The sequence below is a fragment of the Anser brachyrhynchus genome (genome assembly GCF_964034855.1).
Source record: "Anser brachyrhynchus genome assembly, chromosome: 17".
Taxonomy (NCBI): domain Eukaryota; kingdom Metazoa; phylum Chordata; class Aves; order Anseriformes; family Anatidae; genus Anser; species Anser brachyrhynchus.
In genome coordinates this window covers 6,020,689-6,045,753 of record NC_137710.1, presented here as the reverse complement: position 1 = coordinate 6,045,753, position 25,065 = coordinate 6,020,689, and the positions used below count along the sequence as shown (strand labels likewise).

At 40.1% G+C, this 25,065-nt stretch overlaps 1 protein-coding gene and 1 long non-coding RNA gene across 4 annotated transcripts in view; one reads left to right on the top strand and one right to left on the bottom strand.

The window, feature by feature from the left end:
- The window catches only part of LOC308179466, a 246,443-nt gene that overhangs the window by 199,574 nt on the left and 21,804 nt on the right, over positions 1–25,065 (top strand). The gene's annotated exons all lie outside the window — the stretch shown is intronic.
- Positions 19,558–25,065, bottom strand: part of ADGRD1 (adhesion G protein-coupled receptor D1) — a 157,566-nt gene continuing 152,058 nt past the window's right edge. The window contains exons 25-26 of one of the 2 annotated variants that reach the window (XM_080559658.1): positions 23,863–23,955; positions 19,558–23,196 (exon numbers count right to left, since the gene is read on the bottom strand). In XM_080559658.1, the coding sequence (XP_080415784.1) occupies positions 23,101–23,196; positions 23,863–23,955 (189 nt within the window). In that variant the 3' untranslated portion in view covers positions 19,558–23,100. The remainder of the gene's footprint in view (positions 23,197–23,862; positions 23,956–25,065) is intronic. The other variant, XM_080559659.1, reaches the window with a different exon arrangement.

The window sequence follows — 25,065 nt, the reverse complement described above, 5'->3', positions numbered from 1 at the left end:
AAAAGAAAAGAAAAGAAAAGAAAAGAAAAGAAAAGAAAAGAAAAGAAAAGAAAAGAAAAGAAAAGAAAAGAAAAGAAAAGAAAAGAAAAGAAAAGAAAAGAAAAGAAAAGAAAAGAAAAGAAAAGAAAAGAAAAGAAAAGAAAAAAGAGCAGAAAAAAAGGAAAAAGAAAAGAAGAGAAAAGAAGAGAAAAGAAGAGAAAAGAAGAGAAAAGAAAAGAAAAGAAAAGAAAAGAAAAGAAAAGAAAAGAAAAGAAAAGAAAAGAAAAGAAAAGAAAAGAAAGAAAAGAAAAGAAAAGAAAAGAAAAGAAAAGAAAAGAAAAGAAAAGAAAAGAAAAGAAAAGAAAAGAAAAGAAAAGAAAAGAAAAGAAAAAAGAAAAGAAAAGAAAAGAAAAGAAAAGAAAAGAAAAGAAAAGAAAAGAAAAGAAAAGAAAAGAAAAGAAAAGAAAAGAAAAGAAAGAAAAGAGAAAAGAAAAGAAAAGAAAAAAGAAAGAAAAGAAAAGAAAAGAAAAGAAAAGAAAAGAAAAGAAAAGAAAAGAAAAGAAAAGAAAAGAAAAGAAAAGAAAAGAAAAGAAAAGAAAAGAAAAGAAAAGAAAAGAAAAGAAAAGAAAAGAAAGAAAAGAAAAGAAAAGAAAAGAAAAGAAAAGAAAAGAAAAGAAAAAAGAGCAGAAAAAAAGGAAAAAGAAAAGAAGAGAAAAGAAGAGAAAAGAAGAGAAAAGAAGAGAAAAGAAGAGAAAAGAAAAGAAAAGAAAAGAAAAGAAAAGAAAGAAAAGAAAGAAAAGAAAGAAAAGAAAAGAAAAGAAAAGAAAAGAAAAGAAAAGAAAAGAAAAGAAAAGAAAAGAAAAGAAAAGAAAAGAAAAGAAAAGAAAAGAAAAGAAAGAAAAGAGAAAAGAAAAGAAAAGAAAAAAGAAAGAAAAGAAAAGAAAAGAAAAGAAAAGAAAAGAAAAGAAAAGAAAAGAAAAGAAAAGAAAAGAAAAGAAAAGAAAGAAAAGAAAAGAAAAGAAAAGAAAAGAAAAGAAAAGAAAAGAAAAGAAAAGAAAAGAAAAGAAAAGAAAAGAAAAGAAAAGAAAAGAAAAGAAAAGAAAAGAAAAGAAAAGAAAAGAAAAGAAAAAAGAAAAGAAAAGAGAAAAAAAGATTAAAAAAAAAAGAAAAGGAAAAGAGAAAAACAAAATTGGGCCTTCGTGAAGTCAGCCCTTTGCAGATGGCATTAGGGTGCCCTCTGGTTTTCCCGTTTCCTCGTAGGCACTGTAGGAAGGGCGGTGCTGTGACACTGCGTGGCCCTGGACCTCAGATGCAAAGTGAACGCGAGGGCTTGGGTTGGCCATTAAACCTATCCCTGCTGGGTTGCGGTGTAATAAGTACCAACAGCTTTATATATATCTATTCTGCTTAGTGCATGCCAGCAGGAGATGAATTCATATTAACAGAGGCTGGTTGGTAACTAACACTTCCATGGAAAATACTGTGCTGAACACAGACTGCAGTATAACACAGTGCACCGCATGACGACGGAAGCTCCCCGGGTAAATGTATCCTCATACACCATATTTTAGCAAAAAACAACTCTTGAATTTACTCTGCAAAGCAACTGTGTGATAAATGATTTGAATCCTTTAGTTACTCACGGTAAAGAAGCTACATAAATAATTACTGATTTACTGACAGCAATTAAGTAGGGCTAAGAACCCAGGATTGATAACACACTTACTCTGCTCATTCTCTGGAATAATAACTTAGATGCCATTTCTAAATATCATACATCTTTATCACGGTTTCTGATAACTGTCAGCTCATCCTGACCAAAGGGGCTTTGAAAATGTAACTAAAATGGAGAATTCTTTCTTCTCAGTAAATCTCTCACCTAGTGCCTGTTTTTGCAGTAGTCAGGATTCTGGTGAGGTGATCTTAATTTATTAGTTTAATCTGGGAAATTAATTGGTGTAGGTTTTGGTTAGACAGATCAGTGGACAATAAAAAGCATTTGACTTGAAGGAGATTTCTTTCTGCAAGGAAGTAAAAAGAATACTGAAAGTAATTCAGCCATTATTGTTTTAAAGACTAAAATTCAAATGCAAGAATTCAGCTGCACCAAAACCTCTGTAGCTACTTAGCTATAGCTGTATGCAACCATGCAAAGACATAATGTATTAAAAGATTAAATAGTTAACACCTGCTATGTTACAAACAAACTCCTCCATATTATTTTAAATTCCATTTTACAGAAAGGAAATAGAAAAGTTTTTTTTGCAAACTTTTAGCTGATTTAGGAATCTAAGTCACATCATTTAAGTGACAGGGGTCCAAACCCACATAGCTGTGACTTCACATACCTCTCCTGAAAGCAGAAGATGGACTGTAGCTGCTTTTTGAACATTTTGCTAGGTATCCATTTGCATTGGAGGAGTTAAGTACGTTTTAATGTCTGTGCCTATGTGATTTAAGCTATAAGGCCTGTTCAATGCCTTTCAGTACTTGGGCTTCCAGCTGCCTAGTCACTTATGAAAGTGGGATTTAGCTGTTCAAATCCTTTAGACTTTGGGATGCTTAGTGCAATGGCATGAAAAAAAAAATTGAACCTTGCTGCCTAAAGATACAGCTAAGTACTCAGCAGCATATCACAAAGTGCCTACACAGGTTAGGCTTGAATTCAGTTATTCAGTTTAAGCAGAAATCACAAAAGCGCCCATGCTGTTTATTGAACAGGGTCTAATTAGTATATAGAGATAGTGATCAAATGCCTTTTGAGAGTGATTCTCTACTTGCACATTCTGCTGAAAAATGTATGTAACTGCAGGAAAGTACCTGCAGAAAAAATAATCAACCCCAAAAGATAATGTTCTGCCTTGTGCTGTGTGACAGCTCCCATGCTCCTGAGACCATCCAGAGCCACCACCTAATGACCCCCTTCATGTCTCGCATCAAAGGCATGAAAAGATCTGGCCCTTAATGCTCTTTTTAAGCACAGTGCCGAGCACCTTGCAGTGCTCGTGAGCAGACCGTGCTCTGTCCTCTGGATTGTGCTCCAGCCCTAACTGTTCCCTCCACTTTAGCAGCTGAAAAAGCCAAAGCCAGTAAGTACTCCAACACAGTGTGTTGTTGATAATAGTCTTGATCGCTCGTGCCTACCTAACAGAAGGGTCTCTAGCCAAAATGTCAGGAAGCATGCGAGCTGCCTGATCTTTGCCGCAGTAATAAATGGATTTTAGATTGTTCTGTTAACCTGTGGCTTTTTGGAGAGTTCTGCTTTTATTCAAAAGGCTTTTGTGGGTCTGAGAGGGGCCTTCACTTGACTTTTCAATTCTAGGTTTCATTTTAGTATTCTTGTGGTTTGAAGTGTAACATACAGTCTTTGGTGCTTTTCCCCCTTGTTTTGTTTAGAACAGAAATGAAAACCAGGGACCTGTTGAAGGAACTGGAGAAAATCCACTGCTGCTCTAACACTCTGCATCCCATGGACCTCTCGGGCCTTTGGGAAGGCCTGGAAGGAGGGAAATAACCATGGTGTGACTCCATTATAACCTTGCTGTGACTCCATTTGTGATTTAGCCATCTGGCTAGTCAGAGATATAAGTCATGGCCACCTACGAAAATTAGAGAATCTCCATCTCGATTTGAAGCTGAAGAGGGTTTGATCAGTTCAATGATTGCATTGAATTTATTCTAGTCTGAGTTTGGCATTGTTTGGATAAGAGCATGTTTGTTAGAGCTCTCTCTCTCTGCTTTAGTCAGTTTTTAAATGCTGACAAAACTCCTGCAGTTTTATGTAAATTGAAATCTAGCCTGAGTGGGTAAATAGGAGACTTCCTTTACAATGTCTGTCAACTAATGTGAGCTGTCAACAATTCTGTTTCCTTTTAATAAAACAGCTGAAGTTTAGCTTCTCTGATACTATCAAAAACTTAACTAAAAAGCACTTATCACTTGAAGCCTATTAGGAGATTAAGGCACTGAATTAATCTAAACGAGTTAATGCAGACACTTTATCCTTCCTAGATCTGATCTGTTCCACCTGGGTGCCATAGCGTTCAGAAATGACAGTGGTGTCAGAGGGGAGATCCCTTAAGCGTCGTCAGGCAGGGAAAGGCAAACCGTTGGCTGTCACTTGTGACCAAGGAGGAATCCTTTGCAGGTACCTGGTGTTTGCAGCTGCCAAAGGCTGCGTGCATCCTTGGAGCACGCTGCTGGCTGTGGTGAGATGGCAGTGCAGATGGACAGGCACCCAGTACCGCCTCAGCTGGGTGTTACAGGGGGCAAGGGTGAGGTGAAGGATTAATTCACGGAAAGTGAAAGACATACGTAGCTTGAGACCTGGGCTCACAGCTCTATTCTTTCTAGTATGCAACCCTGCGAGAGGTGGGTTTTCTGAGTTCCTCATCTGTTAGACAAGGCTGCATTTTACATGGCTGTTATGAGGATGAAACTCACAAATTTGACTTAAATCTGTAAGCCAGTGCTATTTTTTTCGCTCGTTCTTCAGCTTCCTACCTGAACTGCAGGGGTGATTTTAGGGGAAATTAAGGGATCTATTAAGTTGTGGGTGAACTAGCAATAGCTGTGTTATTTCTAGGGATAAATTCTTAATATCCTTTTGTAATTGTTCTGATATTACTATTATAATTGTCTTTATTATTGTATTACTATAGAACCTCATGGCACTAAGCAGAAACCAGGATTTGGAGTACTATGTGCACTACATATACAGAGTAAGCATTTAATCCTCAAGGAAAAAAAAATAAAAAAATTACATTTTAAAAGTAGATGCTAGAGAGTAGAGAGGGATAAAATGAATAAATTTAAGAGGAGGAGATTAATGGTAATGGCTCACTACCCTGTTTTGAAAGAGAGAAAAAGAATGTTATGAGAATGATCTTGTAGAGATATAGTCCAGGGCTGATGCCATTCCTAGTGCGGTCAATAATAAAGTCATCATTTTATCATGCTTTGAGATGTCCTTGTAAGACACAGGAAAGTATCATTCATTAATGTTGTTACGGAAGTTAACACTATTAATAGTCCAGGACAGCTCAGAGGTAGGGCAGAATGAAAGGACTGTGCTTTAAAAAATCATAAGGGTAGAGAAGTCCTACCACTAAACATTTCTCAGATATACCGAGAGGCCAGAAGATACTATCAATGGCATCATCTTCAATAGTCTTTTAACTATTTTCATCTATTTGGGATGAAGCCAGCCCAAATTACTCATCCATGCTGGATGGGGCCTTGGCCATCCTGGTCTAGTGGGTGGCATCCCTGTCCACAACAGGGCGTTGGAAGAGGTGATCTGGAAGGTTCCAACCCAAGCCAGTCTATGGTTCTCTGATACTCTTCTGGTCTCTGAGGATAACTACCACAGAGCTTTTGGTCTATCTGTTATCCGTGTGTATTTTTTTTGGCCTAAGCCGTGCTGAGATAATTCAATACATTCTAATGTTCATAGAAAAAAGAATCTAATGAATTTGAAAACATCAGACAAAATGATGGACTTTACAACTGAATTTAAGCAAACATTGATGGTGCAGTTCATTGACAGAAAACTCTTTGTGCCAGGCTGATGCTGCATGACCAGTTCTCTTTGTGCCACACTGAGCCTGGCAAGAACAGAGGGGCAGGAGAGGCGTTCTTTGTACTGTTTGCAATCCCGTCTTCAATCCCCACCTTTCATGTTCTTATTGGAAGCATTTAATTTGAATAGTCCTGAGGACAGATTCATGAGGGTAGGGTGAATGATTTAACGCTGATGGGCTGCTGTGTAGCTCCTTTTTTGGGAAAGTGCAGGCCTTGTTCTTGAAGCATAATTTCCTTCATGAGGAAATGCAGTGCGAGGAAGATGTTGCACTTCAGAGAATATATACCTTGCTGCAGAAGATTCTTTTTTCCACCTCAATATTTTCAGATTGCCTGGAAATGTCCCTAATGTATTCATTAGAGAGTAGATGGATCAGCATGGTACAGAACTAGAATGAGAGTCACACTAGGAGATGTGAAAACACAATATTGAGATAGAGAAAGAAATTCTTTTCATGTACGGAATAGAAATACTCCGAAGATATAGTATCTATGCTTGCTTTCCACAAATACTTTTCTTCCTCTTCTTATATTTTGATTTGGAAATTGCGTTTCTGTATGAAGACCTTGGGTTTTGTTTCATTTTTTTTTTCTTTCTTTTTTTTCTTTTTTTTCCTTTTTGAAGAGAAATGGCACAGACTATAAACTGACATCTTACTTCGTAATGACTTGCTCTGAATTCCTTGCTGGTGACTAGAGAACCACAAATGCATACTGAGATGAATAGTGGGAACAAAAGATTATCATATTATTTGCTTGAATTCAGCAGCAAACTCTGATTTGTGTGTTTGTTTCCCAAGAACATTCAAGTGTTTGACCTAAATAGAAGAAATTACCATGAAAATATGAGGGCAGTTTACTGTGAATTTTTATTGGACGCAATATTTGATGCACATTTTTCTATTTATTTGCATTTTTAGAGGCCTAGTAAGTGACTAAATGTTTTCCAGCTGCTACAATGTACATTCAACTGTGATATTCCTTTTTTTAAAGTACTTAATGTTTTTGCTATCAATCGCTTCCGTAGTAGAATGGAAACCACCTGACTAATGCAATTAAAAATGCTGTGGGAATGCCAAATGGTGAATATTTGTTATAAGGTTTTAGCAAACAGTCTGAAGAATGGTAGTTACTATCAGGTAGCTAATAAATGTCAGTGGGTCATCCAGTTCCAGAATAAGAGAAATACATGAGATAAATCCTACTAAGCGATGAGAAGTCTTTCCGCCAACCAACTCCATTGGGCTTTAAATTGAAGGGCTCATCAACTAAAATGGGATGGAATAATGTAGCGTATTATTAATAACTTTTCCTTGATGTTTGAATAATGTGGCAGATGAGATTTATTCAAAAATGTCAGTAGCATTTCTATGAGCAGAATGTTTGTATCCCCAAATTTCACTTTCTGTAAGCTGCCAGTCAAATTATGATGGTCTTATGACAACCTGCTTTTTTATGTTTCACCTTCCTCTGCTGAATTGGAATATAAAAGTTACAGGAAAATTAACAATAATGCAAATGCAAGATAAGAATTCTAGTCAAGCTTTAGGAGGATTTTTTTGGAGAGAAATATGTATATGTTTTATTCTTTTGGGTATACCTCAAATGAAATTATAATAACATCGGTGTGGTTGTGAGAATATTGTTGTCAGAGTTTCCATGTGGTAGACCATCCAGAAAGTACTTCAGAGGAAAAAATACAGTAGATTTCCTGTTCCCTAGATGTGGTCAGTATCGTTCTCATGAATCTGATCCCAATTTTGTGTAAATGCTACTATAAAAATAATTATTAATTATAATTATTCTTCCACTTCTCCAACTATTAAAACTGAGATATGATGGAACAGTTTCTGCCATTCCACTGTAGCATTCTAATTGACTCCAAAATTTTCGGTATTGTCCCTAAAAGTGCTGTCTTGATTTTATTTATTTATTTATTTATCATAAAAGAACTAAGTTCACTTTCTGTGATGACCTTAGATGATTACCGCAGGCATATGCCACTAATGCAGAAATGAGGTGGAAGCAAGTAAGTCCTGCATCTTCTTGCATTCCAGTTCCTGACAACAAATGGGGTGGGAGTAAGATAGCTGGCCTTTCACAGCAACCAAATTCTTCTTCACTCCATATCAAACGGTTCTTCCTGAATACTTAATTGACCAGTAAAATTCCTAGTGAGAACACAAACCTAGATGAGAGTGTTTCTGGCCAAACTGGGTGAGATGGGTACTATAAGAGTACTGAATATGCTTAGGTCCACATAGCCCTGAAATACATAAGATGTATGATTTTATCCCAGTATTGTGTGTGTGCCTGTCCTGTGAAGTGCAACATAGTAAATTTTCAGATAAAACACTGGCTTATCCCCTTTGGGATAAATGCCCAGTTTCTGTCCATGTTCCCACTTACTGTGAAATTAGCTTTATAATACCTCAGCCTGGCTCTTCTGGAAAGCGTTTGGCATCTCAGAAGCTTTAAGACATGACCTATCTGAAAGCTGTAGTTCCTACTACCACAGAGGAAGGGGTCTTCCCTGGTGCTTTAGCATGTGTCCACATCGTCAGTCCTTGTACCTGATGGCGATGATACCTACCATTCGTTGCATTCCCAGTCCATATGGCTCCTAGGTTGGATTCCTTCCACCACTTCAAAGCAGCCGTTCCAGGGGCAGCATCCGTGCCCTCAGTGCCCCAGGACAGCCCTCGTATCTTCAGAGTCAGAGCAGCGGTGGTGGGCTCTCAGGCGAGGATACAAACAGGGCTAGCAACCCCTGCTGAATTACCTCCTTGAAATGGGTATGGGTATTCCCTCCCCAGTGGTGGCTTCATCCATAAAACAGAGTCGTCCTGACACCACCTCAACTGTTGCTGATGCTGGTACAAATACTGTTGAGGCTGCACCGCCATGTTGTGCTGCTGATTTTTTTTTTTCTCCTTCGGTCTCCCAAGACTCATTTCTCTGGAGGGGGAAAAAAAAACAACAACAAAAAACTCTCAAATGTCTAAGTACTGGCAGCTTTTGTGCACATCCTGATGTTTCAAAGCCAGGAATACTCTCCTGGATTTAGAATTTGCAGCAAGGTTGCAGATAAAAAAATCTGATATTAGACACAAAATAGCTCATATTTTCAGATCTATATACTTAAATGTACATCTGTGTATTGATATTTACCCATGTGAAAGTGGGTAAATATCAGTAAAAACAGATCTCCAAAGACTACAGCTGACTTGCAGTTTGACTGACAACTTGGAAGCAGAAGTTCGGTTGAAATAGATAACTGGGGTTATATTAACTTCATAAAAAATATCAGGTCTAACTCGAAAAATCCAGCATCTTTTAACAGAAGTCAAGTGATTCCCTCATTTGTCTGGCCAGCTTCTGTCAAGTTCTTGATTAAATCTTTTCTAATGATTTCTACCTGAATGAGAGGCAGAGAGAGGGCAGTCACAAATCACTTCTTGGACACTCTGACAGGGATGTGTATGATTCATTTATGTTCAGCTAGATGTAAGTCCTTAACTCTTCCTCTTAACTCTATGGAAAAGGGCATCATCAGCAACAAATATCCAAAGGGTGTAAATTCTAAGAAGGGAATTTTCTGCTGTGCTAGAGCTGGTGGTTGTTGGAAAATTAGAAAAAATATTGCAAGTTCAGGAATAAATATAATAGTGAAAAAAAGAGAACTAGTATAATAATAGTAGACATTTAAATCATTACAGTCCTTTTATCTCATGCATTTTGAAGGCAGCAACAGCTGGGGGAGAGGCCTACAGCCTCCGTAGCTCACCCAGTGAGTGCTTCCCTAGCATTAAACGTGCTCAGTGCACAATCCCACGTTCCTTGGGTTTGGCCTTGCAGATAGAAGGGAGGGGAAAAATATTCTTTTCCTCCTCAACCATTTTTTGTCTGTTCTTCTTCTCTTTTATGTCCTTTTCCTCATAAGGTTGATTGTAAATATCACCTTTCCTGACAGAGAACTGGGCTGCTGTGAGCAAGATAACAACACATGATTTTTCTCCCACTTTCCGGATATAAAAGAACATTTCTTATTCTATTTGCTTTGTTGCCAGCTCTTATCTGTAATTTAGATCATAAGCCAGACTGTCTTTTTCCAGGAACATTGAATAATATAATGGCTGGGAGATTGTGGGGAAATTTTCTTTTTTTTTTCCTTTTATCTCTCTTTTTTTTTTCTTTTTATGTTTCAAAATAATCTTGGAAAACTATTCATACTCTGTAGAAAAAGCAGAAACAAAAAAAGTCTTTTTTATTCTTATTTTTGACTACTATGCCTGGTTCTTTTAACATGTTGGCTTTCCCTTTATCCTTTCAGGGCCCCTTTTGGGGCCTTCAGTGATACTGAAAGACCCAAGTCAGGGCCTGATCCAAATCTTACTCCTGTTAGTGACAGGAATTTCTGTCATCTACTGGCTTTGAATCCTACCAGGGAGGAATCCTGTACAGCGAGGGATTCAGGTCCTTGGAAGGATTCCTGGCCTAAGGCTCCAGTTAAGGACAGCCTCCAGAAGGAGACGCTCAAAGCTTCAAGACTGATTTTAACAGGTTCTGGAGCAGGCCACACAGAAAGCTGCTGTGCACAAAAGGTGCAGAGATGGGTCAGAGAAAAGAGAGCCCAGAAATACCAAGCAGGGAAAGCAAACTTAGGAAGCATCTACCTATTAAATATCTGCCTCTACTTTTTGGAGAACCTCTATGTTGCTCTCCAGAGCAACAGTTTCTTCTTTGCTTTCCACTCTCCCTGTTTTCCCTTCCATAAATGTCTTAAAGGAGTTTCTGTTAAGAAACTGGAGTCAGGGATAAAACTAAGTCCAGAACCATGTGATTCAACTTCAGTCATGGACATCCTTCACAGGCTGTCAATTCCCTAGTAATTCCTGAATCAAAGGCTTAAGGTTTAATGGCAGATTTTCAGTCCTGTGATTGGGATGAAAATGCAGCAAATTCCAGCTTGCATATCCAAGGCAAGGTAAATCCAGGTGTCATCAATCTCAGGTCAAAATTTATGGTTTTCTGCTACACAGAAATCCTTTCTTAGCTGAGCCCTCGCAGACTATCAGAGAGAGAACTAAAGCTGGAGAGCAACTGCAAGAAGCATCTGTGCAGAGCCTGCCTCGAGTCAAGGATGTAAAACAGGGCCCGAACAAGGCCCCATCCCCATAGAAAGTGGCACCTTCAGAACCCCACCATCCTACAAATGCCCAATCGAAAACACAAAAGCAACAAAGGCAGCGTTCAGCCAGCTGCTGCCAACTGAACCGCGGGGCCAGCCCAGGAGGCAGCAGGAGGAGTAGAACAGCTTCTGCCTTCTCGTGGTGCCAAAAAGCAGAGAGGGGAGAATACGACCTGGATCAAAGCCTTGGTGGGGCTGCGGAGTTGGTCACAGCTGCTAGAGAAGTCAGCTAGAGACAGGCCCTCAGGTGGCGCGAGCACTGACCTAATTGATGCCAATTCGGTGCCCTTCCAAAGCTCCTTGAAGAGGATGTTTTCAGAAAGCTCTGGGCCAAGCATGGATCTCTGTGAATGTGTGTTTGCAAACAAGCCACTTACCGCCCGGGCTTTACAGATAGCCTCAGTGTTCTCTGAATCATGTAACCTCAGCCTCCCCAGCCAGGCACAGCCGTGCCAGATGAATGTGGCAGATGCAAATCTTAAAGTAAGAAAGCAGAATGCAGGCAATGCAGAAATGAACATTTACAGTATCTGAGGTAAGTGCTGGCAAGAGCAAGTAAGAAATGCCTGAGGAGTTAAATAAACAGAAGAGAGGTTTATGGGAAGGGAAGTAACCAGCCTGAAAGAATGGAGAAGGGAAGAAGACCTGTGAATGTATGTGATTACCTTGAACAGAGACCAGCTGCCTCACAAGTCCTAGACAAATACAGTTTGACTCGTAATTAATTTCCTTGTATAAAACCAACCATCTGCCAGAAGAAAAGCAGAAGGTGGAAGTAGTGTATCCTCTTCTCTATACCAGTCCTAGAATTAATAAGCTAAAAGCAGCAGCACCCACAGACCACGTAAGAAATAAATGCCTATAGTTTATGACATCTGCTCTGGCTTCACTTGAATGGATACCACCAGATAAGTGAAACAGAAGAGTTTTGGGAATGGCTACACAAGTGACCAAAAAAACAGGTCAGTGAAGTTCTTACAGCATTACAGGTGCCCAGTGGCGGTGATGCACTTTAAAAAGAATCTTGGTTGTCAAATAACGTGGTATCTGGAATTAGGGAGTGTTAAAAATGTTTTAAAATGTCACAAACTAAAAATGCAACTTAAAGTACAACGAGGAATAAAAGAAGTGTTTGCACCTACTGGGCAGATTAGAAATGTATGTTTCAAATTTCTCAAAACTGGGATGCTGTCCATTTGTGCAGTTAAAACAAGGGGCCAGAGTCCTGGTCCAGCCCTTGTGCTCTGCGGGGAAACCATACAGATAAATGAAGTAGTTAATGTAGCTATGAGGAACGTCAAACACGACGCACTGTTCAGCTTTTCTCCCTACAGGCTTTCCTGGTTTTCAGACATCTATCAGGCTATTAGGTCCTCAGTGGTACTCACCCTTCAAGGTTGTTTAAACAAGGGTGATTTAATGTGGATTGCAACCTTATGGGCACAATGTGACCCAGTTCGCAATTTTTTTATACTTTTCAACTCACCCAAAGCTGGCAGCAATGAGGAGCTCCCTACTAGACAAAGGCTCTAACAATGGTAGAAATAAAACGGCTGTAGGAACTGCTACCGCATGGGTGGGAGAGAGCTTGCACCTGAGTCAGACAAACAGATCAAGCTTGAATTTACAGATGATGCATTAATATGCTTTAGTATCGTGGCTATTGTGTATGAGAATTTTCTTATTTTCTGGCAGGAATAAGTTGAAGGAGTAACAGTGTTTTTGGTCTTGACAGCAGGTGACCATTCCTGCTGTGGTTATGGGAACGCCTGATTGAATAGGTTAGGAAATGTTGCTTGTTGTGGTCCTCCGAAAGGCAGGGGTTAATGTGCACGCTGACACCTTGGCGCTCCCTCTGCATCCCACCAGTTCTGCAGGGGCTTTCCTGGACTGAAATCATATTTTGGCCATGCTGGGATCAAGGGAGAGCTGGAGGACGTGTATATGCGCTGTATGCATTGCACATTGCCTCTGTGGAACAAAGGGAGTTGGTGCCTATGGCCCTTGGCCTAAACAGAGAATAAGACTGCACCCGGCCTTTGCATTACTTATTCAGCATAGCAGTTGTTTTTTTTTTTATTATTTTTTTTTCCTCCTTAAACTGAGTTTCTAAGCTCTTACTTGCTCAGCTTGGCAAGTACAATGTTTCACAAATTATAGTACACAGAAGGAAACTGAAGTTAAGCTGGTTTGAGCTTCCCAAGGAACATTTCTCATAGTGCCATTACTGAGGCTGTTATCTGAAAAATAGCTCTATTAAATGAAGAGCTTTGATATGTAGGCAGAAAATTATCTGATGCTTCTTTCCATGTTAAGTTATGGTACTGTTGCACATGCGGGAGGGACTGTATTTTTCTTGCAGAAAGAACCCTTAGGTGTTCATAGGACCAAACGTTTTCTTAATGGGAAGATGTTATTAAAAGCTGTGCACTAAGATGCTTTGTTGCCTGTCATCACGAGTTATGGCTGATCTAAAAGTTACAGGGGAAAGACAAACTATTGTTTCACTGAGATTATGCACGTGCATTAGATCTGCAGGAGGATTTGGGCGGTGGAAGGAAGAGGCCGGCAGAGCGGGGGCAGGCTGTGCGAGCGATGTGGAGTGCTGGCACCCGGTGCCGTGTCAGGGCTGGGGGGCATTTCGAGGTGGGAGCCTTCCTTCAGCCCGAAAGCAAGACCTCTATGCTTGTAGGAAGCAGGGCTAAAGAAGACTTGCTTCTCTTGTGTTTTCTTCTAGTTATTTTAGGTGGGTCCCTCTCAGCATAGCAGCTTTCGTGGGGACTGCTGTTGGACACCCATGCACTGCTGTTGCCTGAGCCCCCACGCAGAGCTGTAATGGCAGGAGGCAGCGAGCGCTGGACTTCAGGCTCTTCAGTGCCTGGATTTGCAGTGCCTGTGCCTTTTGTAGGTCTAGTCCTTTGATAGACGAGAAAATAAGTTTGATTTCAGAAGTTCCTTTTAGTTCAGCCACCTTGGATTCAAAGACAAATTACCCACAGAAGTGACTTTCCTGAAGTCATGGCACAAATATTACCCTTTGCCATCTGCTGAAATCCTCCTAGGTGGCTACTCTGATCCATATAAGCTCTGCTCTTAAGATGGTAGAGCACAGCATGAGTTATTTTATTTTGCAGTACAAATGTATCTTGTATTGAGTGTCTGAGGCAGGCAATTCAGTAAGTGTAAATAATAACTGATTTTGACAGAAATGCTTTGTGCGCTGGAGACCCTTCAGACAAGCAGAGCGCTGCTTTCACACGTTTTGGCCAGCTGTACTGTAGAACAGAACGCAGAAACCCAGATTTGTGACACTCCGGGTGATTTCCGCTCCCCTACTGGAAGAGAAGAAAGGACTGCATTGCTTCACTGGTGGGGCTTCTTTGTCTGTGACAAATGCATTGACACGACTTTTCCTGTGATTATTCATTTTCCTTAATGGCTTTGCAAGAGAGGAAGTTCCTTGACAGCGTTATGGAAGGAGGCAGCAAGCACGCTGTGGCAGATAGGGGGTGAAAGGCATGTAATATATCCTGGCTCTGCAGATGTGCTCTGCTGAGAAATGCGGCGCTCTCCCCTGCAAGATGTAGGCAGTGCAGGTTCCTACCCACTGCGGGGCAATCTGTATTTTTAACTGGGGGAGGGACACTCCTGAAAATGACATAAGCAGCAAAGAAAAAAAGAATACAGAAAATATAACGCACACCATGCACGTTACAATGAAGTGCTGTGCCTGAGAGGTGCATGGCCAACGGGTACCAATTTAGCCTTTGCTGCACTGGGTCTGGTGGCCACCGTCTGACCTTGCCCCTTGCCTGGCTGGGCCATGCAGCTGGCTGCAGGCACCCGTGTCGGGCGCTGCTGGAGCAGATCCCGAACTGGCAGCAGCAGGAGCCCCGCGGGGGTTTGTGCAGCAGCCGGCACGCACCGGGGCTCTTCGATCTGCTGCCGCCGTGGGGCCCTCCTGGGAGGGCGGTGGAAGCGGTTGCAGGAGCTGCACCCAGCTGGCTGGGGCACGACAAAGCAGCAAAATGCTTTCCACGGTAGGAGACCCACTGATGTTAGTGGGTGTCTTGATTCAAAACTTCATTCTGCTCAGCAGACGTTTGTGTTTGTGTGGATAACCACCACATTCAAGCAGCCAGGGATCGGAGATCTGGCCGGCAGTATTTCCTGAGCACCCCGCAGCCCGGCCTGGCTGTACGAGTTTCAGATGCGGTTCTTTTGCGCCGGCATGATTTAGTCTATTAGTTGCTGGTGTTATTAACATTTTTCTCAAACTGTTTTCTTCCCCACACAATGTACGTCTTGTGCATGGAAGCTTTGACACGTTAATTAGCTGCTCTGTTCCAGGCTGGGATTGAACACCGTTCCCACCGCCTGAGTAATGGTAGAGGCTCGGGAAAGCTGCTTAAAGAGTTTTCAGCATTAATCCAGTCTTTTGCTGGGTAATAATCAGCCACTAGTTTTGCTATCCCTTCAGTCTGTACGTAGAAGAAATGATTTATAGCATCACCAAATAAAGGAGGGTACTTTTTATGGTTTGGCTTTTAAGAACTAACTCTGAGAGACCTTTTGCACGCTGTATGTTGGCTCGCTGTCGTTGGCAGGCAATATCAAGCAGCCTTTCAGGCGTTTAGAACATGAGACTGGAAAAGCCCTTCTGGGTCAACAATTGCAGCTGAACAGTGTTGGAGGCAGCCGCAGAGCATAAGGCTTTTTTCTGTGCTAAGCTTTTCAGATACACCCCCACACAACAGCCTTCCTACTTCCAACGGGAAAATTCTGTTTGCAGGTTTTTTTGTTTGTTTGTTTTTGTGTGTGTTTTTTTCCATTTTTTTTTCCCACTGATAGCCACTCCTCAAATCCAGACACAAAAGTTTAGACAAATAGCTGTTCCCTTTGTTTGACTGCATAGCACGGTGCTGGACATTTTGGCGACTCCTGTGGCCTTTCATCTCTTCAGTAAAACTTGCTGCCCATCTCAGTTTGCAGCAGGGGAAGGTACGAGTGTGTGCAGTCAGGAGCACACAGTTCTGCAGCAGCATCAGCACCACTGTCAGACTGTGACATGATGTTATAAAATATTGCACACAGGGGCCAACAACACGGCATACGCTCCAGGGTAACTGTACTGACCCATTTTTGTAACGCTTCTTGATGCCAGCTGAGATTCAATGTGCTGAACCTAAAATCTCAGAAATAATGAAATGCAACTAAGATTAAATGGTTGTTGGCCTATGGGATATATTAAAAGTAGTCCATAACGAAGCCAAAACTAGCCATATAATGTCCTGCAGTTCCTTTCGTGTAAAGCTTACAGGGGAAATCTTCATCTCAGAGCAGCAGGCCAGAACAAGGATACTGCCTAATTAAATGCAATCCATTTTCATGATTAGGAAGGTTAGGTGTGAACCTCAGTGACACAGGAGGTAGGTGCCAAATAAATTGCAGCATAAACTAGTAAAATTCAAGGTATTTACCAATCACATACAAAAGAGCCCATGAATCATCTAATTCCATGAAATAAATTAGCATAAATTTTATTAACTAATTAAATTACTTAAAAAAAAAAAAGTTGTTTTGATAAGGTGGCGTTGCGTCCTCTTGGTTTCTCCCTTTTTTTGAAAGTTCGTATAATGAACTTAGAAAATTTAGAAGGCCAGCCTTTTAGGAAAGACAGGTAACTTCTAACATATCCTTCCATCATGGGGTTGATGTGCAAATTTGTGTTATTTTATTGACTACCCATCTGAGATTTCAATGCATATTGTTTAATCGTAACATACAATATTCATTTTAGCAGTTTTGAAATGTAGTCCACAGACTTTTTCCTTTTTTTTTTTTTTTTTTAATAATTATGCACTTTGCTGCTGCTGCAGAAAGCTGTCTGCACAAATAGTCACAGATGCTCAGCCTCATGCTGCCTGGATCCTGAAGCCTCCCACGCAGTCATCAGCAGAGAGTGTGAAAGACCCAGGGGTCAGCGTGAGGACTGAGCTTTGCCCTTCTCCCTCTGCAAACTTCTGCTCATGCCCTCCCACCCCCAATCGTCTTCCCTCTTTTTTTTTTTCCTTTTGGAGACAGTAAAATATGACAAATTAGCAGTACATGAGTGGCTGAGTGAGAAGATGTGCTCACATCTGGTTGACCTGTGCAGAATCTGAAACAAAAGTGCCAGAAGGAAACGTGCTGTAGTCCACATAACACAATTTTCAGTTGTCAAAATCCTACATCATAAGGCCAATATTTTCCAAGTTGAATTCACTCTTTGCTGCTTAACTTGAGAAACTTTGGGAGGGTCAAAATTTGCTTTCTCCAGACCATTAGGTGAACAGACTAAAACGTAAACCTTTTGTAATGACAGACTTGGCAGACTTGAGCCCTGTACCTCAAAGTTTATTTTTGCCTTCAACAGTTTCATACATTATTCCAGATTTGCAAGAGATAAATGCCTGTCTTGGAGACTGCTTAAAGGACACGTGCAATGCCCAATCCAGCCTGCTTTTGTATAGCAGCCATAGAAAACAAAGTGGAGAGAGAAAACTCCAGTTGCTTTTGCTATAGGTAAATTAGGCAGCCTGAAAGCGCTCTGCTGGGAGTTGTCCTTAGGAATTAGCAGCTGGTCGAGGAAGCTGTTTTGTAAAGATGCGCTGAGCAGTGCCTAAAAGCCGTCCTCAAGACTCAATATTTCTGTCATGTGTCAGCACCTGGTGAACACACTGATGTCAGTGTTACATTTAGTATTGTAATCATCCCTGACAAGATGAAATATGGTCTTTGAATTCCAGGAACATATGGGATTATTGAGAAAGAAAATTGTGTGAACAAGGGCAATTATAGCAATAACTATCCATGGCATAGACTACACTGAGTCATCCAAGCATAACATGGATATAATGAAAATATTTTTAAAGGCAAACATGATGTAAACCAGTGCCAAAATTATCTAATGTATTATTCTGTCACGAATGATAAATGTAAAAAGAGAAAGAGAAGAAGAAGGAAAAAAAAAACACAAATTCTGTTTCACAGAATAACGAGAAAGCATTCCTTTGTGCACTGCTTGCTACCTGATTCGGGTGTTTACAGAGGTAGCGAGGCTTCTTTGTAATGGGTATTTGAAAGACAATGAGATATGTTTCCCATCTAAATTCCAATCTGTAATTTTTCAGGTTATTCATCACTACAAAATCCCCCTCCTATTTAACTTCCTGTTGACACCCCACCATGTCTACACAGCCACACAATATAGAGGAGGCAGTTGGCAGCCTATTTATTATAGCAGAACTAGCTTTAACCTTGAAAATGTCATCTACAGGATTGTACCCCTATGATGATGAGCTTTTGGAGCTGATTGCTCTTTGAGATGTAACTCTTCTGGATTTACATGATCATTTTAAGAGAACGGTGAGGGTAATAAGGTTTGACTACAACATGCATTAGGAAAATTAGTCATAATTTTTGTTTTGCCTTTCATTCTTACCCATCGCCCTGCTAAAGGGTGAAACTAGTCCTAGAGCCAGAGCTGCAGTCCCTGAGGCACTCAGATGAGGCGTGAACTTTGGGCTGGTTTTCTGCTCTGGTTGTACTCAATTCCAGAAGCTCTCTCCCCGCTACAAAGGCTGCGTGTTGACTGTCCTGGAGAGACAGAGGACTCCCACCTCTTCGATGCAGCTCTGGGGCATCATAAAGGTAAATCCTTCTGCTCTGAGGCAGCATATGTGGCAGGTGGGCCTGATTGCCCTACTTCCCATGCCAGGTTGCTGCCATGAATCATTTAGACTGCAACCACATGAGAAGGATGTCCCTACAGCTGTAGGAAAAAAGGAGAATGGAGAAATCTCTGTCTCCATGCACCAGTGATTAACGAATGCCATCCATTGTAACAGGAAAAAATGGAGTGTAAATGTGGAAAGCAGTAGAGGAGGGGGGACATGGAAAAGGTTAGGGCCACACCATAAATGCTTTGGTCCTCAGCACGGGAGCCAGCAATAGGTGAAAGAACCAAAGTTACTGTGTAGCATTAGTATTTAGTAATAAATGCTCTGCTTGTCAACTGTGAGTTTCAAAGCATTTAGTGAAGAGGATGGTATCATTATCTTCACTTCACTGATGGGATAAACACATAGTCAGGAAAAGTTACTTGCTGAAGGGCTTGCAGCAGGGTAAGAGCAGAGCAATGACAAAACCCCTGCTTTTTCTGAAACGACATCCTTTCTGACCATACCTGTGCTGCCAGACACTGAAAACATGGGCAACTGGCAAGAGCTGATAGTCGCCAGAGCTGCTTGGCTGCAGGAGAATGCAAAACAGCATGGAAAGTTAACTGGCACATGCACCCCTCTCTTCCTGTACTGCAAGTTCTCTGTCCCTAGCCACAGAAAACAGAGGGGAAGATGCTGGTGTGGTGATAGGAGGAGACTTGGGAAAGAATCCTATATTCTGCAAATATATGTACACATATGCACATGTGCACACACACACAGATACACAAAATATATGTGTACACTGTCTCCCCATCTCCGTTACATTCAGAGACCTGGCAGAATGAGAAGTTTTCCCTCGGAGGCAGAAGCTGACACTCGGAGCTCTGTTTGTCACATCCATAAGCATCATTTCTCACTCAGGTCTCGACCCTGCCCAGCTTATTGGAATAGTTGTGATAGGAGAAATAACGTGTTGCAGATGCTTCTGGAAACAAGCTCCATCCTTAAAGGGGAGCGAATGTTTGTCCTCAGCATATTCTGTCAGTGTAAACTTCAATACAAAAACACTGGGTGCACAGTACCTGGGCCACGGCAGACCACGTGATGCAAATATGATTTCTCATACGAGTTAAGCTCTGCTTGTTTGAGCATAACGCTAATACTCATAGGGAGCCGTCGTTTTTATACTCATGTTTATACAGCCTGTCAAAATAATAATTTGAATGAATACAAAGTTCTTTTAGGAAATTAAGATTTCTTATTTATTTGGGGGAAATAACAAACAACAAAACTAAATTATTTTTCTACTTACTGGCAAAGTCATTCCTGCTACATTATGTATTTTAAAACTCACATCTCATTCAATTAAGATTTCATACCATTGACAAAATGATGCTATCCTGAAAACAAATATTGCAAAAGCTGCTATGTACAAGCCCATAAATAAACTGCAAGATTTCCAAGCTTCAAAGACTGAGGACAGGAAGAGATTGTTTAAAGAGTCATTTGCACATTTCTTATTCAGTACATTTGCTGCATTCAGTACCAACAAATACATTGAATCAAACAAAAAGAACAGACTCGGATGGCAATAGAAAACATTTTTTCTTTGCATTGTTTTTTCACAAGATTATCAAAAGCATCAGAAACCCCATTCACAACCTAATATTATAAATACCGTGTTCTAACTCCTAACCTCATGTGACGTGAACAAGATACACTGCTTCATCACAAGCAACGTTCAAAAGTTAAAGCATGGGATGCACGTTATCCTCAGCGGATCTCAGTAGGTACAGCATAATGATGCTGCCTCGATACATAATACATCTATGTCACATTCTAAAGTATAAAGCCAAAAACGTTTTCATGCTCTTCTTATTTTTGGTAAACAATTTTAAAATATGGTATACCTGGATGAAAACCAGATTTAGTCCTTCATACTACTGGCATTTAGTACTGTCATTTGTATGTCACATGCTGTTTTCAAATGGATTTTGGGCAGTGACGTGGGTGACCAATGTACATCCAGCACAGGAGGAAATGGATTTAATGAAAATCATATAGAGAGGATTATTCTTAAAAAATATTATTAAAAAAAAAAAAGCCTTGATATGTCCTGTTTCATTCATAGAACTTTTTGTGCTACAATAAAATGATTGGAAGAGAAAGTATCAAGGAGGGTCTAAATCTATATCCATGGTCACAGTGTTAAAAACAAAAGCAAAACAAACAAAAAGAAAAAACACACAAAACAAATGCTCCAGTATCAAAAAATATGCTTAAATATGTTGTCTGCACACAAAATAGACACTTCATACTCTGCTGTCACAGTACTGTTACAATCTCCTCCGTATATTCTGAGGGCTCCTTCTGCTGCATCTTTTGGGAAAAAAGAAAAACATTCTCAGGCCAAGAAAATTGAATATATTTGCAGAGCTGTAAGACAGTCCAATGTATAAAAAGCTAGGAAAAAGCCATACACAAAAGCCAAAAAAAAAGACATAGAAGTTTAGATATTTAGCTTTCACTGACCCTCTCTTTATAGTTAGCTGTCAACAACTTGTGTTTATTTACCAATAGGCAACACAAGATTAGAAGCCTGTATATTTTATGTATGTATATCTATATGCATATATGCAGTGTGTCACATTCTGCTCTGTTCTAGCTGCATAAATTCAGTGTATGTCTGGGAAACCGAAATAATTTCTGTAGACTGATTTAATTTGTAGCCACAGACGGATTGTGGGGTTTTGGTTTGGTGACCATACCGATTCTTGGCCAGGATGGAGGGAAGTCAACGGGAGATGGAAAAGCTTGGTCCAAATTGAAATAGATTGGTTTTGTTTCGTTGTTGTTGTCATTTTCTTTGTACAGGAAGGATACATGGAGAAAATTTGCTTTGGATCAATAAAAAATGAAACACATTGATGTTTTCTAAACTTTCAACTCCATTTCTTTTGGATGAAGCTTTTCACTAAGTTCAGTCCTAACTGATGCATGCTTCCTCTTCCCTAAAGATCAATTTATTTATTCTTTCTAAAATTTACTATCCAATAAACAATTTCCAGCCTGCACATCAGGGTGCAAATGCCTTTTCTCTTCAAAATCAGTAGCAGGTATCTTGCTAGAATCACTGGGGCCAGAAGTCCTCCTTTCGTAGTGCTTTGGCAGCCCATTAGGACAGCCTGTGTAATTCCTTGGTAATTCCTACAACCCAGTATACCAAGTGAGCTGGGGAGACACCTACCGCAAACAAGAAGAGCTGGGGATAAGGAGATGTGGCTGCAAAGCCACTCTGCGAAAAGGGGCTCATCTTTGGCAATTACTCTCGGGGACCCTGGCTGCTGAGTAAATCCTAGACCAATTCACATATTTAGGGGCTCTGACCGCCTCGAGTGCTCACAGTCTGCTCTATGCCCAGCTGGAAGGGTTGATCTCTTGCACAGCCCAGATTGCACTCTCTAGTGATCCAAACATCACTTTGGTGAACCTACAAAATACTGGTCAGAAGAAAAATTACAGTATTTTTTTCCCCTTAAAGATACTTCATAGCAGTACTAAACCAGGAGTTATTAAGTGCTGAGCGGAGTTTAAAACCACAAAAGACTCAGCAGAGACCTATTTAAAAGATGCCTGTAGGTAACAATACATAGACTTATTTCTAGTTTGGCTGTCTTCACAGTATACCGTTGTGTTACTTCTTTGTGGTTGGAATTCAGTGCCTCAATCTGACCGGTAAAAGGAGGAAGAAAAGTCACAGTGCCAGGTTTGGATTTCCAAAGGCTGCAGTGCATTTGCAAAATGTACTTGATGGACAGTTGTTGATTGCATCCAAAGGTTCAGCCAGAGCAATACAAACACTTCGTATTGTGATATGTCAACAGACACAAATCAGTGATAGAAATGTTGTGGACTGCTATAGGAAAACCTTTGTCATTTCTGCCTTGTATAGGTATGATGTAAACAGCAATATCTAAAATACTAATAGGCCACGTATAGGAGTCGTACGTGTTACGTATGCTGTTCACGTGTATAGGGACGTGTGTATATTAGCCTTGCTAATTCCACGCCCATGTCTGGCAGCTGAATAGCTTGAATTTGCTTCTTCCTCAAGTTCTGGTTTCTTTGTAGCAATTAAATTAATCACCACACTACGTATTTTGAATAAGCGTCAATTCAATAATTGCATTCTGTAAGGTAATAAATGTAAACAGAGAGTGCACAGCAAGACCAGAATTGCCCCATTACAACATCACAATGGGAAACGTTTTATTTTAGAGCATAAAAATCCATCTTTCCCGAGGTATGTTGCCTTTCCTCAGTTCTGGGAGCTGGAATGGTTCAGACAGAATAAGCCCTTCTTGCATACCTAGTGTTTTCATCATTGCTGACAAAACCATCCAGTGTATATTTGTGCTAGTTACTTTTAGATACTGCTAACAGGCAAGTGGTAGAATGTGGTAGTTTCAAAGGCAAGCAGATGAGGGCTATTTAGTTGACAAAATATGGCAATTTCCAATTTATTAGGCAGTGATTAAAAAAGCAGTTTTCTACTGATATTGATGGTGAGAAAAAACTGGTGGACACTGTCAGAGGTCCTGAATGTATGGCTTGATTTTCACTGAGGAGCTGGTATTACTGTCAGACTGCTGATAAATCAATGCGGTTGGCTGAATTGGTGCTTTTATCCCAGGTGTTCAGCTTTGTGGGGGTTGTGCCTGGCCTGTTCCCAGTCATCTAGAAAAAATAATATTGAAAGTAGATTTATTTATTTTGCTAAACCACTCTTGTCTGATGAAATAAAAGCTTGAAAGCATCTATTTAGGTTACAACGTTGTCACGGAGTCTTGAGAGCATATGCCATAAAGGATTTTTAACAGTTATTGCCAAGATCTAAGGTGATTGGCAGCGATCACTTAATAATACCTATCACTTTAGAAGTCTGGCTCTTTATAAAAACAGATGTATTTTGCCTCAAGACAATTTAGGGAGAGCTGGAAAAGCATATGCACACATTGATTTATTTAAGAGTTTATTTCTCAGACTTAAATGTAAAAGTGCCCTATCAAAAAGTCATAGTCATCAGACAAATACATTGCCAAAGTGCAGCTTGAATGTATAATATGAAGTCCATTACAAGAGATGGGAACAGTCTCACTGAACCGTACTCCAGAGCTGGTAAAGCTTGTTTACTTCCATTTCGTAATTTACCAGAAAGTAGAATTTTGCCCTTTGCTTTCAAAACACACACTGTAGCTGCAACGTAATACTTGCCGGTTCCACTCTCTACACCATGCATTAAGTTAGGTGCCCATGTGCCTTCTGAGTCCTGGTCTTTCAACAGAGTTTAATGTGGAGCACTTTCAAGTACAGTACAGGGGAAAAAAGAAAGGACATACTCACAATGTCTGAATTGAAGGGTTTCACATTGATGTTGCGAGTCGAGCTACTGGTAAGGGACCAGACCTTGGTTTTGTGCTTAAAAGCAGCTCTAACCTTTGGGGAAAAAAAAGATACCAGATAGAAGATTTCTTCGAAAATGTTGTGTGTGTTTTCTCAGGTGCAGCCTACAATTATGCCCCCATTAACCTTCCTCCAGATTAATGTCACTAAAAACAACATGATGTACTAAAAACATGAACCAAAATCTATAGTCTGCCTCTTCATTTTTCTTTGTATTTAAGGTCTTATTTTAAATTTTAACTTCACTTTTCAAGTATACATAGATTAAATACAAAACATTTCATAACCTCCTTAGGTCTCATTTCTCTGTCAATATTATCATGCTATTTTGGTTATCCCATACTTGTATGTACATGTCCAAGATATCACTGTATTGCTACTCATCTTGTTAGAAAGAATAAAAATAATAAAAGCAATTAAAAAAACCCCACAAAAACAACACAAAACTGCAGCGTATATAAGCATAAGGGAATTAGCTGATCTTTATATGTATAGTAGCTAAATCAAGATGTAAGCAGCTCAAACTGCAGTGAAAAAAGATGGAAAGGAGATGTTAGGAGGTGCAGTAGCGAGGCACCGAGACAAACTGAGGGAGGCTGAGGGGCTTCAGTCACGGGGCTTTTGCAGATTTTGCTTTACAGTATCTGTTTTACTTCCATGGTAAGAAGTAAAGCACCCTTGCAGTTTAGATGAAGCATTTTAGATACACATAGCATGCAACAAAGCCAATAGGACCTGCTCTCCAAAACTGCCAGTTCATATTACCTATACATGAACTATTTTTTGAGGATTCAAATTCTGAAAAGTTTCTGAATTTCATTTCTCGTTTGGTTTTGGTTAAAATGGTAGCAATTCAAATATTTGTATTTGATATGACATTTGATGCTTGACAGAAGGAAGAAGGCTTTCTGAGCCTTGGAGAAAATAGGGTAAGGAAATATTTTCCTCCGTACCTTGAACCTGCCTGTTTAGATGATTCCAATAAAGATCAAGAATTTCACAGTCAGTCTTGACTCTCTAAAGTGACCGTAGTAAAGGTCATGTCAATGCTCTAAGACTGAATATGTTGGCAAATATTAATGAAAAATAACAATAGTAAAACAACTTCACAGAAGAGTGCTTTTGATGCTGAAGAAGAAGAAA